Consider the following 14,626-nt stretch of genomic DNA (forward strand, 5'->3'; position numbering starts at 1 on the left):
TCACTTATTGAGTCGTAGTTTCCTACACTTGGTGTAGACATAATAATAATAGTGATTTATCCTGGGAATGAGTGCCGATTGTAGCCTTTCACATTAAATTCTACGGCCAGATGTCAGTACATTTTTTTTGTCCAGTGGGATAAGGGCTACAGTGTTATTTTTGACCAAGCAGACAGCTGTCACGGTAAAAAAGCACTTAAAACCCAAACTCACACTACCTGCTGAACACCAAACTGCAGTCAGACACAGTCAGAGACAAGCTAGTGAACATAAGCAGGACGGTACAGTTCAGTTCATTATGCATTTTTTACGTTTCCACGGTTAAAAGTTGTGGATGGTACCAATGGAACCGTATTGCAGTATCCCCACTTTTTGCCCCCAGCAAGAAAATTGCGCTTCAACACGTCGCAAGGACTACTGTCAACAGCCAGCTAGCATGTACATTCTGCGCCCGTGTGAATAGCTCTCCATTCCAGTAGACAGTGGTAGTCTGTATTCATCATTAAAAAGGGGAAACCAGAAGACCTGACAGGACGTATTCAAGACGCTAGTTAGCCAGTTAGCACAACACAACCCGATCTTGAAAGAACAAATGATATTCATTGTGTGCTAGTGAACAATAACACAAACAATAAAAAACTATTTATTCTGATGAGCTCAGCGGCTAAAACAATAGGTCATATTACAAGTTTGTTTCTATCTCACGCCCTCTTGACTTTAGCCGTTTGTTTGCTTTCCTCACTTCCTTTTCTCTTCTCGAACACTGAGCTGAACTGCCAATCAGAGGGATTTATCTAACCGATGGACTCTGTCTTTGATTAGCATGCAAAACAGTGACAGTCTGCCTTGTGTGTCAGGGCCCTAAAGAGCCAAATATTTAGAGTTGGTGGAGGCCAAAAACAGAGCTAAAAGAGAGTGAATATTGGCTCAAAAGGAAACAAGACTCACAAATATGACTTTAAATTAATGATACTTTGCTCCATAACTGCTGGATGTGTAACTGTTTGCCAACAAGTTCGCCATGTCAACTAAAAAAGGTGATGATATGTCAATAATGCATTCACCTCCTGTTTCTGCTGGCCAAAAAAAATCAGTGGTTGCAGGTTGAACAAACAACTAAAAACTTTTTCAAACTTTGGAAAGTTGCTTTCCCACCGCTGAGGAAAATTGTCCCCATACTGGGATCAGACCAGACCGCTGTGCAAAACTGCCAGTTTTTTCTCACACGAGGGGAGTTTAAGTCGGAAGGAATAACAAAAGAAGGACCGAGCGGAAAAGCAGCAAAAACAAAAGGTTACCAAGGTGATAAAATACTGAAATAAGCGGAAAATGTCCTTTCCATATTTAGTTAAAAAGATCCATTTTCTGTTGTCTGCTTCACAGCCGAGCGTCCCTGTTCCCTGTGTGCACACTTGTATTTTCTCATGGCATAACTGGGCCATTAGAGTCACTCTGATGCACCACATATATTTGCTACTCATAACAGGAAGAATATGCCCTGTTTGACCGTGCATATTTCTGTGACAATTGTTTTCACAGCTATTGTTCCAGTCTATTTTGGAATTTGCCGTTTTTTCTTTGAGTTTATTCCACCTCAATAAGGACGAAGAAGGTGGAGATTTTCATTCAATGATTTTCAAGGGTTTTGGACGGGTTCCTCCGAGGCCGTCTGCTCGCAAATAAGGACAGAAAATGGCTGCAAGGGTGTTTGCTTTTAGCATAAGTTTTCCAGTCTGACACTTTGAGATTACAAACATTATAATTTTATCGTTCAAACTAAAGAAAAAACTTGAGAAGAATCAGGTTCAAGAGGTTTTAAGAGGTTTTGCTGCACTTCGGTGCTAAAGCTGGTTAAACAACAAGACAGCTCACACCTTTTAATTAAATTAATTAACTGCCTAGAAATGTAAGTGAGACCATATGATGTAGAGCTATTATTTATCTACATTAAAAATTCTCTCTGGGCGCTGCAGCTTTAACTGATCACACTGAACGTGTCCTGTCAACCTGCCAAACAGCTTATTTTTTTTTACATCATGTGAGTTTGACATATTGCAACATACATTTTAATTGCAGTGTGTGTGTGTGTGTGTGTGTGTGTGTGTGTGTGTGTGTGTGTGTGTTGGGTACCACTTACAGGCTACTCATTTGTTTGGAATGCACATAAATTCTCCACTTTACTGTAGGGGCACAGCTGGCCAAACGATTAATGTACCAACAAAAACACAGAGCCGAGACATTATGAAGTTCAGTGTGTGAAGAACCAGGCCACAATAGAACCAGAACCAGCTTGTAAATTCCTACAGGAAAATCCAAATGAAACTCTGGTAACCGCTTCACAATGTGCACAAACTGTTAGTGTGAAAAAAAAAGAAAAGAAAAAAGAAACTGTTCGTTTTTCTGCTGTTTTTCCTCCGCCCAGCGATTGACACTTGGAATTGTGGGGATTTAAAGTTTTGTTCACCTGCCACAGCTTTAATGAAACTGTGATTATCACTGAGTGTGACACGTTTCCGGAGCGAATGACAAAGTGACAAATTGTTTTTCTTGTCCCCTGACTTATTCAATACAAGTGCAGCTTTTCTGATATTTTGTCGAGGGCAATTCAAGAAAAAACTTATCACCAGCAGCCTTTACATGACATTTATCATCTGAACTTTAACCAGTTATTTTAGAGGTGCAATAAAAGGCACACTGTTATTTATGAACAATTTCAGGCCATTTCTGTCCCAGTTTTTTGAACACATGACTCATTTTAGAGTTGACCGTCATTCAGCTTCGTTGTTCATCGTTGTTTGACGTGCAGTGTACAGGGGGGAGCGATCATGACAGGATCAACTGCTCCCAACCGGCTGTTGATTTTGGTCGGCGGTTGTCAGGCTCTAGCACAGTTAAAGCAGAGCCACATGTCAATTCCCCAAGATCAGTGCCTTTTTTCTCGCTCAGTCAATTGTACAGTGTAGCTCATACCCAGCTAGTTTGTTGGTGCTACTCATTTGCCAACTTGGGTGTGCGTGCCTGTGTGTGAGACAGAGACAGAGAAAAAAGGGAGACTGAAGAACCAAACCACAGCGTGGTGATTTTAGACAGCATGCTGGCATCTCAGAAACAACAGAGTTGCGACGGACGTGACATATATCACAACAGTGTCTGCCTCTAGTGTAAAATATGACATACCTGTCAGTGACGCTTTATAAACAATAACAATGGAATGACATGCTAGCAACAGTCATTTAGTGTCTCTGTTATATGACAGCTGATAGTGTCCTCTTTTCAGAGGATAAGGAGCTTCAGGATTTCATTTTCCCCCCAATTTGCAGACCTTTTCCGCTAATGTCTTTTTTCTTTGAGTTAGCTGCTAACTGCTACTGCCTGCTTTTGAATCTCCTGTTGGCATGTAACACATATAACACACTGTTATATCATCACACCCGTCCAGTTCATGATCCCATCCTGCCGGCTGTCCCTTTTACACACATATAGATTCAGCGCTGTTATCTCCGCTGCAAGCTTAAAGGCCAGACAACTCTTTCCCCCATTTCCGTTTTTACAAAGAACGGTGAGGCGAAATCATGTTGCGAAATTCCCGGCTTGAACAGGCTGTGTAAAAGGGGTCTGAGAGAGAAAGGAATCAAGATCGGACTGACCCATTTTGGGAGACACTAACTTTAAGGCTCGTTTTGGAACATCTAGCTACATTATTGTGAACCATACCTCTGCTAGCAAACAAACTTCTACCTTCCCCGCAGCCTCTGAGCTTTCAAACAGATCTTTATTGACAACTGCCAGCAACCAGAACAGTCCACAGGGGGCGAAGGACCGTTTTATTGTCAATCTACAAGAACAGTGTGAGCTCTCAGGTCATGGCTTGACGAGTTGACTTCACAATGTGAGCACATAAATTGTGAGCATTGGATTTACGGAGATGGAAATAAGCAACAACATTTCTAAAATGGGCTCAAATTGTACAGTGTATGCCCAGCTTTAGTTATCAATCATCGTCTCTGCTTGTTCTGTGACTATTTCATTTACTACAGTGTCATAAAAGGGTATTCAGATTCATATGCTGTATATATAATGCATGTGGTTATCAAGGTGAGACAGAATAGAGGGAACACAGATAGAGAATAGAGACACAGACTACAGAGCGTCCTGTACCTGTTCCATCCAGAGAGTGAAGGAGCGCTGCCACGAGTCTTTCTTCTCTAGATGCAGGTACGTGTTGAAGAGGATGAGGTAAATGTAGCGCTCCAGGTACTGCAGGCTCCTCAGCAGCAGCTGCTGACACTCCTTCTCTGTCTTGCCACTTTTGATCTAAGAGATTTAAAGAAAGAAAGAAAGTTCTATTGGTGGCAGAGCAAAACTTTAAGTTCAGTTAAAAAGCCCTTTAGTGGCCTTTTTGTGCCGATATGAGTAGGTTGTGATTATAAAACGGCTCTATCTCATTATGTACCAGCTATGTTTTTTGAATTTCACCATGAAATCTCCATTTGATTAAAGGCTTTTTACTCTTTGCCTTGGAGACTGCCTTGGTCCTTTCTTCTTTTTTGTTTCCTACTTTGCTACATCTGTATGGACTCCCAAGGCTTTTTGCTTCCCCCCCCCCTCACAACAAGAAAGTCATCAGTAGCTTAAGTGTTGTCTTTAACTGCCTCCTGCATGCAGGCTGTGTTTGCACAATGTTCAACCTGCCTTGATGGAGGCACAGTGTTTTAATGTCTATTACCTGTTTACTTTCATTTCACTTAATTGAAGCTGAAAGCACTCGGGGCACAGATGTTCACCAAGGCTACACAAGTTTTACAATGCCATATATTATCTGATATATTGTATATTAGATCTTTTTTAATGTATTTAAAATTTTATCAGCATTAAAAAATATGACAAGCAGTCAAGGGGAACATGTGCTGAATTTTTTCCGATTAATTTAAGTTGCAGTAATTTACAGGAAAATCACAAAATGGTGATTCCTGGTTCCAAACTAAAAATGTATCACTCTCCAAGCACTTCACTGACATTTGTTGATCCTACTAACGGAACATTTATCCATGCAACAACATAACAAAGGTTATGACAAAAAATTCAGTATAAGCGTGCGCTCACACATGGGCGAAATCAACACTGGGAAATATCTGCTGCCATTCACTTCTATTAAATGCAAGCAGAGGGGCGAATAAAATATTCACTTCTGGTGGCAAAGCAGATTTGCACCTTTCATTGATTGGAGTTCAACTTCGGTGAATTTGGACCAGCGAAGTCACAGCCTCAGCCAATACGATGTGTGGAGGAGACACTGATTGTTGCAGTATCTAACCCGCTGATATTGTATGATATCGGCAGTGAAAAATACAAACTGCCCCACATGAGACGGCTGGCACTGAGTCGAGAGACAGACGTGGACTGTATGAAAATGGAAAATTTATCAATTAGCAAGCTAGCTTTCTACGTCTGTCAAATCAGGCTCTTGCCATAATCAGCATGAATGTCACCTTAGCAGGCGATGGTCGCTCACCTGCATTTGCTCATGTGTGACCATGTCCAGAGGCAAATTCACCGACACAGCGCAGCCACATTCACATGTCATATTAGCCGTCATGCAGGAAGCGATAAACAAGCAAATTTCCTCTTATTTCCTCGCTAATTACTGAGACGCATCTGTGGTAATCCGATTGGCATCACATTTAAAACTGTATCTAAAAAAACAATCAGCCATGCTCCTCTAATTTATGATAAATTGGGATTCATCATTCAGCACACCTGGGTAAGAGCAGATTTGGATGGTTAAGAATGTTTGTTGCTTCTGGAGTTGACTTCTCTTATTTTTTCTCGACAGAAAACTAAGAGAAAATGTAAGAGAAATTCAAGAGAATGTTGCTTCATTACACACGCAATCAACCACATAATTCCTCTTTTATTCTTATGTCAATTACACAGTGAAAATCAGCATGCATGGTGACCTGGATGATCAATCAGACATATTCTCAGCTTATATAACATCCTCAGTCCTGCACTTTGAATCTGCTATATCCCTCAATGCCACCCCCAACCCCCCCGCCCCCCGCCTACATGGACATTATTTCCACTTAGTGCCGGCATCACATTATTTATCTTGGCCTCCCTCAGGTCATCAGCTCCACCACCAGACAGTCTGTGTCCTCTAAAGTGCAGACACAGTAGTAAACACATAATGTGAGGCACTTATCAACAGCTTTCACTAATCTGGGACATTACACACAAAAAACAAAACAGAAAGAGGGGAGGCTCTTAGTGACTAGATCACACAAGGCATGGCATGTTATAGAAAATAAGAAATATTTTCCACAGTAACTGATTTTGATAGACAGATCAATAGATCGAACCTTTTTCTACCTGTTAGCTGTTATGCTACTTATCATTCTGGATTGTTTTGGTGTGAGTTGCTGAGTGTTGGAGATATCGGCCATTAAGACGTCTGCCTACTCTTGAATATAACGGAACTATCTGACACTCAGCTAGTGGTGCTCAAAGTGCCAGAGCAATACATTAAAAAACTCAACAGCAATGTCTCTTTCCAGAAATGATGACCTAGGTGCTCAATATAATCCACAGACCTTGTTGTGAGCAGTTTCATGTAGAACTATTTTCTTTCTATTGAACTACGTCCGCAAATGGTATTACAATGCAGAAGGAAGTGTGCATCTACTGCCATCTCACCTAGCACCACTGAGCTAGCAAACGTTAAGGTGCGGACACACCAAACCGACATCAAAGAACCAGCAGCGACGAAAGCCAACTGTTGCGTCGTCTACGTCGTCTCACGTCGCCCTGTGTCAGTTGCATTTGAACACACTACATGGACTACATCTGACGGCCAAGTAGCATGTACGTTCTGCGCCTGCGTGAGAGAGAGCGGAGTGACAGAGTGGTACATCCTGACAGCCGAGGTGTTACCTATCTGTGCAGCCGAGCACCGCAGCACCTCCACAGACTATTACATTCAGACGGTCCCGGTGTTTCCTCTGCAGGCTCCACTTCACTCAGCTGCCTGATAAACTTGCTGCTTCTTCCCACTTTAACCTGGATAACAAACCAGGGCTCGGTGCTCCGGCTGGATCCAAACGGAGAGCCGGGGCTAGCTCAGAGACTAGTGGAGGTTAAGTGGCTGTGCGTCCCTCCGTCATGCTGTGGCTAGCCGCTCCGAGCTATCCCCGGCTCTCCGGTTGGATCAAAACGGGAAGATAGCAGAGGCTAACTGGCTGTGCTTCCCTCCAGTCATGCTGTGGCTAACGCTCCTAGCTAGCTCTGGTTTGTTATTCAGGTTAAAGTGGGAAGAAGCAGCTGGTCTGTGGGCAGCTGAGTGAAGTGGAGCCTGATTAGGAAGCACCGGTTAGCCCCGGTTTCACTACAGGCAGATTCACTCGCTACAGGGGCAAGCGAATAAAACCTAAAAAGCCAATCAGAGTGATCTCTTTCACCAACTAGCTCTGCCGCCGATTCAGCATGCTCTATCGGCCGAAAAGCCACCGCCACTGACGCCGACGGGCCGACGGTGCTGGACACACACCGCAAAAACTAGGCCGACAGACACTCACTGACGGCCCGACTTTGGTGGACGCCATTAATGTTTACATCTCACACTGTCAGAAGGCTCTAGTCCAGGGGTGTCAAACATACTGCATGGGCTACCCGGACCTTAGTTTAATACAGTCTAGATTGATAAATAGCTCTATAGGTAAGAGAACAAAATGTATTTTGGATTTTAGGGTGAACTGTCCCTTTAATATCCATATGGACTCAAACATACAGGCTAGGTGCCAAAGAACCAAAACAGTGAGCTATAAGAAACTCAAAGCTGCATAAAAATGCAGAGGTGTGTTTTACTGTGTCATCTGATTCCGTGTTAACATTAAAAAATCGAAGCGAAATCCAGGTTAACATGAGCTTAGGTATGAATTTAAAGTTGTTATGATGACTTACATAAATTATGCTCCTTTATGACTTTACTTACCTTGTACCAGATAACAGAACCATCTGTTAGCTCAGCCCTTAAAACACCTTCCAGCACCTTGTGATTTAAACTACGTGGGTGATCACGGTTTTGACAAGCAAGGCGAAAAAAGTAATTGCGTCTAGACAACTTCAAGCTGTGCGTGATATGACAGATAGAGTCCTCTGTCATACTCTTTCATCTCCTCTAAGCTGCTGAAGGAACCCATCGGCAGATAGCTGTTTTGACATTTGGAAGGAGTTCAGTCGCTAAGCCGTGTACCAAAACTGTCACCTTGGTATTCACAACAGCTGTTTACACCCTCAAGTCTCCAAACCCCCTTAAACTCCACTGTTTTATCAGTAAACACTATAGTTACATGGTTATTGTGATGATAATTACTAAATAATTCATTCTCATGGTAAAACCCTGTAGTCAGAGACACTAGAGGCGTGCAGTTATCCAAAGTATGAGATGCTCCTGAAATCCATTTGATTGTTATTCAAGAGATGAGATAATAGCACTCTCGCAGGACTCATTCAATGTCTACAGGAGATAAAGGAAACAGACCTTGCAAGCCAAACATGGAGGCAAGATCATTAAAAATGAATCAAATGTCAACTTGTAATAAATATTACATGCATAAATACTTTTTTGCTCATGTGACATAGCAGCCACTTTTCACAGGGTACTGCTGGTAATTGGGGTTGCTCTTCAATTACAGCCTTCGAGTACGCAGACAGGCTTTCATCAGTGTGGCGAGTCGAGTTTTTCCCTTTTTCGGTTTCCTTCTTTTTTTCCTCCGTGATTGTAAGACCCTTGAGCACTTCAAGGCATCAAGTGAAAACGGCTGCCATCCAGCTGTGTGGCAGAGTGCGAGGGGTGTGCAGGATTGGATAATATGTCAATTGGGGTTAAGAGAAAGTAACAAGGAGGGATGAGGTGTAGCGCAGCTTGATGGACTGTCAGCAGTGTGTTGTCTGCGTCGCAATGAGTGTTCCGACTGCCTGACTGGCTTTGTTTTTGATGGATGTAACAGTTTATCTGCTCACAGTTTCAAGCAAATCAGGGGAGCATATTAGAGACAATGAGGGGGCTGCGCAGAAAATAAATGACAGTTTGCCTAGTAGGTGGGCTAGCACTCAGGGTAATTTGAAATGTGCACAGTGCACCATAATACCATCATTCCAGAGACGAATGACGCAACAGAGAGAGAGGGGGAATGAGTAGGGTTTCCTGTCCATTCCCAAACAGCCCAGTTTTCCAAGCATCTGCAGCAGAGTGGAGGAGAAACTACACCTATGCAAACAATGGATGTGCTGTCTGTTGTCTATCAACCCAGGACGCAGAGGGAGAAAGAAAGCACACACTCACGCCTTTCTTTCTCTAATCTTTCTCAGTTAACGTTGACTGCAGTGGCAGAGCAGGTGGTGAACCCGATTACCCTGTGCACCCTGCTACCCCAGGGGGCTTTCGGCAGTTCATCTCTTAGCCTGAAAATCCACAGTGCCAAAGCTTGGCAGCTATCTGTGCACATACCGAGCTCATAAGAGACGCACACACATGCTCGGATCAGTTTGAAAAGATTACATAATTCACACCTCTACAATGTGCAGAACCCCGATTCTATGGCTGCCATCTGTCTGTCTGCATCAACTGAGCCATATGTGCAGCCTCTCGTGCATTCTCAGAAATTCCTTGAGAAAGAAATGCTGGGGAAGATGTGGTGAAGAAACAGAGTAAATTTCTTCCATTCCATGTGAAAGAGACTCGCCATAAAAAAGTCTAGAAAATATTGTATTACTTGCCATGCTGAGATGAGAAGCTAAATACTTTCTGATTCTACGGTCGGAACAATTTCATAGTAGATAAAGGAGGAAATGTTCAACTGAGAAAAAAGGGAACTACAGCATCCTCTCATCTCTCCTGGACCTGTCAGAACAAATGATGTGGCTGGTCATGCCCTGTTTGCTATCAAAGATGAAAGTCATTGTTCAGTCTGCCGCTGAGGTAAGATGATGAATGTCCTCGGCCTCTGCTCTGTCCTGAGTGAGATGGGAAGCCGGCCGAACACAGAGCACATACCATTGCTGGGAGAGTCCAAGCACGCGGTTTAACTGAGCAGAGCTCTGAGCAAGGACGATGTGAAAGTGACAAAATTGGTCAAGAAAAAGTTAATGCTATCACTGCAGAGACACAAAGGAGAGCGGGGACAGCATTCTGTTAAACGCTCAACTGAAAGAATCTCATACCTCTAATCAGTCGGCTCCAGTGTTGTGTGTTACAAAGTAATGCGTTACAGTAACGTAACTACTTTTATTGGGTAAAAAGTAGTGTAATGTGTTACTACTGAAAATATGGTAACGGAACGTAGTTGCTTTGTCAGTTGGGCACAACGTTACTTTTCACGGGGACAGATTTGACGGTGACACTGCCTGTCTGCCTCAGCTGCGCACTAGACAGGAACTGTGACAGTTGCCATGTCAACAGTACAGACAGGAGTGCCAAAATCAAGAATCGTAGGAGGAATATGGAAGATACACACGCCTCCTCGGATTATTTTAACGGTTTGTCAACCGAAGACAGGTTAGCTTATTGTAATAAGCTAACAATTAGCAACAGAGTGAGGTTTCCTGACCCGTACTTAATGTCGGGTCAGTGGGTCACCGACCCAACGAAATGGCCTAAGCCACAGTGGCTGGACATTTTTTTATATCTTGTGGAGAAACCCAGCGTTTATACGCATGAAAAACTCTTGATGTGTATAATTTTGTACTTTGCGGTCATGTCCAAGATATTGAATACCGGGATTTATCTGATGGTTTTTGTGCTCTACGGACCGAAGTACTGCCGAGCCAGCGACAAGGACACAAAACAGTAACGTTAACTAATGTACAAGACCTGGGCGATTCTGAACAAGTCGACCAACTATATACTGACAGCGAACTGCACTGGTATGGCTGGGTAAGTGTTGTTTAATGTAACGTTAACCTCGCTAGTCAGACCTCAGACATGGGCAACATACGACCCCGGAACCTCAAACGAAATCAAAACGACCCCCAAAACATCAATAAAATGCAGCATTGTGTTAACAGAAAACAGAACAATCATAACCTACCTACCTTCCTGGCGCTGTGTGAACGGCAGCCTGTTGCAGCAGCTCCTATTTTGTGTATTTTAAATTGCTGCTGTGACATTGAAATTTCCCCCCGAGGGGTTAATAAAGTACCTACCATACCATACCAGAAGAGAAAATGAATTAATTTATTCGTGCAGGTCTGTAGCTTACTGCAAAGTATGAGTCTGTTACACAGACACAGTCTCACAGTTACACACGTAATAACAGAACAGAAAATGACTTATTCATGAATATGACACTATTTGTTCAAACATAGTGTCTGTGAATATTAATATTTTCCTCATTCAGTGATGCAGCAGGTCTGGCAAATAGGCTATTAGTAGTAGTAATCTGTCATGTAACAAATTCATGTAGCCTAGTTAACACAAATTAACTCTCACTCTTTAATCTTTATTTTATCACCAAAGTGGTAAATACCAGTGGGAAACTCGGATTTTTTCACATTTAGGAAATGAGATGGGGTTCTGCCCAAAGTCAAGCACCATAAAAGTAACGTAAAAGTAACGAGTAACGTAAAAAGTTACTTTTCACAGAGGGTAACTAAGTAAAGTAAGGGAATACTTTTTTTTAAGAAGTAACGAGTAACGAGCAAACACTACTTTTTAAAAGTAACTTCCCCAACACTGGTCGGCTCAATATGAAGCTGGAGCCGAGCTGAAGATGGTTAGCTTAGCTTAGCAAAAAAGACTGAAAGCGGGGGAAACAGCAAGCCTGGATTCAGTATTTTTCCTGTAAATTAGTAAGGAAGACAGCATAAGGTTGTACGGTCACTAAAGTAAGCCAGGGCTCTGTCCTAGGTCCCCTGTTATTTATTATCTACCTCCGACCTCTTGGCCATGTCTTCAGAAAATCTGGCATTCAATTCCACTGCTATGCTGATGACACCCAGCTCTATCTATCCACTAGATTCTTCCACTTCTCCTTCTTCCACTCTTCCCCCCCCCCCCCCCGTTCCCTTTCTGACTGCTTCTTGGATATAAAATCTTGGCTTTCATGCAATTTCCTCAAACCTTAACAGTGATAAAATTGAAGTTCTTCTTGTGGGTACTAAATCTACTTTGGCTAAACCGCACAGTTTCACTCTAAACATTGACATCTCCAAAGTTCTTCCATCCTCTCAGGTTGAGAGTCAGGATATCATCCTGGACAGCACACTGTCCTTTGAGGCCCACATTAATAATGTTACTCATTCTGCATACTTTCATCAATGAAATATTAATCATCTTCACCCACCACTTATACCCTCAGAGCGCTGCTATCCTCATTCCTTCTTTGGTTACATCTCATATTGATAACTGGAATTCTGTCCTCTTTGGTCTCCCTCTCAAGTGTCCTCATAAACTCTAGTTGCCTGTATCATTACAAGAACCCCTTCCACAGATCATATCACTCAGGTTCTCCAGCAACTTTACAGGCTTCCTGTTAATAAGAATCAATTTCAAGATTCTGCTTCTCACCTTTAAGGCCCTTCATAATCAAGCCCCTTCCTACCTGTCGGAACTCCCTCATATCTACACACGCTCCTGTACTCTTAGATTCTCTTTTGCAATCCAACTCACCTGCTGCCTGCTGTGTAACAGGAGGCCCAGCCTATTACTATTCCTCATACTTCTTCTTCTTATTCTCCTTCTTCCGTATCGATATATTGGCACGCTTCTTGTCCCACAGCATTACCAACACAGTCACAAAGCATACACTAAAATATGCGGAATGACTGAGAATAATGTGTTATGACTTTTTTCAGAGATTCGCCAGGCGGTTTCTACGAAATTCACAAATATGATAAAAATTACCATTAGAAGGAAGGGCAGATCATCGAGAAAACATTGAGAAAACAACATGAAAACAGCAAAAATCACTCCTTTTTGAGGTCACAACAAATCGCTATTCTTTCATGTAGAAAAATGATTCAAAGTTTGGGCAATAAATATAGTAAATGTGTACATGTACCTAGTAGCAGTGGTGGTAGTAGGCACCCGTAAAAATTTCTTGTGAAATTTTCTAGTTTTATACCTAATATTTATTATCACTATTTTTGTTCAGTCATTTAGTGCTTAGCAATGACCTGTGTTCACTCAACTGCCATTTTTTTTAGTACAAACTGCAAGCCTGTGTTTAATAATGTGTAAGACACAAAACAACTACATTGGAAATGTGGCTGCTAAAGGACAGACGCTTCCAGGGGGTTCACGTTGTTAATTTCAATGCATTGAACTACATTGGATTTAAGCTTCATTCATTCTCCCTAATTAACTTCATCCTTTTTGAAGGTAGAAGAGCTTCAGGCAATCAAAGCTTTATTTCTGTGAAATAATCTCTTTTCATGAAACTAAACAGATGTTTTTGTATCATTAAAAAAGAAATGTACTCAATATCTGTTTAGTGAGTGATGTATTTCTACCCCGGGCAACTCTTTCAGTCTCAGCCACTGAATTCAAACACGTCAGCCCGAGTTCAGACAAAAGTTCACAATAATCCCCAGATAAGCGTCACAGCCTGCAGGCTGCAGGTGTAGGTGTATTAAAGATAAACACCACCCACTTATGAGACACACAGCCTGACCCGTGCCCGTCTCTTGTGTAAACAGGGATACAGAGTGTCATAAGGTTTGGTTTAAGAGGGTTCCACATGTTGAGAAATCACAAGTCCTGGGTCGACAGGTCAGTCTGTTGACAAATCAGCACACACGCTCAAAGACCAGGTAACAACGACAAGTGCCTCGTATTTACAGTCTAAATGATGTCTAGATGATTCAGTAAATTAACAGCACCACCTATTCAGCGATTGACTGACATCCTGGATTTTTCAAGATATTTTTTGGGCATTTTTGCCTTTATAGATAGGACAGTTAAGCGTGAAGGGGGGGCGAGAGAGAGGGGTAATGACATGCAGCAAAGGCCACAGGCCGGAGTCGAACCCGGGCCGCTGCGGCAACAGCCTTGTACATGGGGCGCCGGCTCCATCCACTAAGCCACCGATGCCCCGGCACCACAGATTTCTGTCCCTGACTGACAGTGAATCTTTCAGAAGCTGTTTTCCATATCAGCAATGAGCACTGACATATCCCATTGATCAGTTTGTCATCTCACCTCTAACGCTAAAAAGGCAGTAATAAAAACATCAGATGGTTAGGAGAGAAAATCATTGGATATATCAGGTGTTTTTATTCTTATATATTCGCTGTTACATCATGAAGTGAGTGGCCAGTTACGGCCCAGACCACTCGGCCATTGTATTGTGTTGTTGGGACGGTCCACAGCCCGTAGTGTTTGTGGTGTGCTGGGCACCATCTGCATTACTCCACTGTTAAGGGCATCAATTCAGCCAGCTCAGATTTTTCTGGGTTACAAACTACTGCCTCAAGAAAATGAATTACTAAAGTAAAATTTGTATTTTAATATTGTTTCATGACATTTTATTTGAGTTTTCTCCACTTTCCACACTTTCCACATTTTCACCCTTTTTTCGTTATGACTTCAAAAGTCTACTGTTTCCACACGGACATCAACACAGCTACACCA

General features: G+C 42.4%; 1 protein-coding gene across 6 annotated transcripts in view; it reads right to left on the reverse strand.

Moving 5' to 3' along the window:
• The window catches only part of pald1a (phosphatase domain containing paladin 1a), a 99,330-nt gene that overhangs the window by 14,535 nt on the left and 70,169 nt on the right, over positions 1 to 14,626 (reverse strand). For all 6 annotated transcript variants that reach the window (XM_049564324.1, XM_049564328.1, XM_049564325.1 and 3 more), the window contains exon 19: positions 4,159 to 4,314. In XM_049564324.1, coding sequence (XP_049420281.1) covers positions 4,159 to 4,314 — 156 coding nt within the window. The remainder of the gene's footprint in view (positions 1 to 4,158; positions 4,315 to 14,626) is intronic.

Source organism: Epinephelus fuscoguttatus, linkage group LG20 (assembly GCF_011397635.1).
Source record: "Epinephelus fuscoguttatus linkage group LG20, E.fuscoguttatus.final_Chr_v1".
Classification (NCBI taxonomy): domain Eukaryota; kingdom Metazoa; phylum Chordata; class Actinopteri; order Perciformes; family Serranidae; genus Epinephelus; species Epinephelus fuscoguttatus.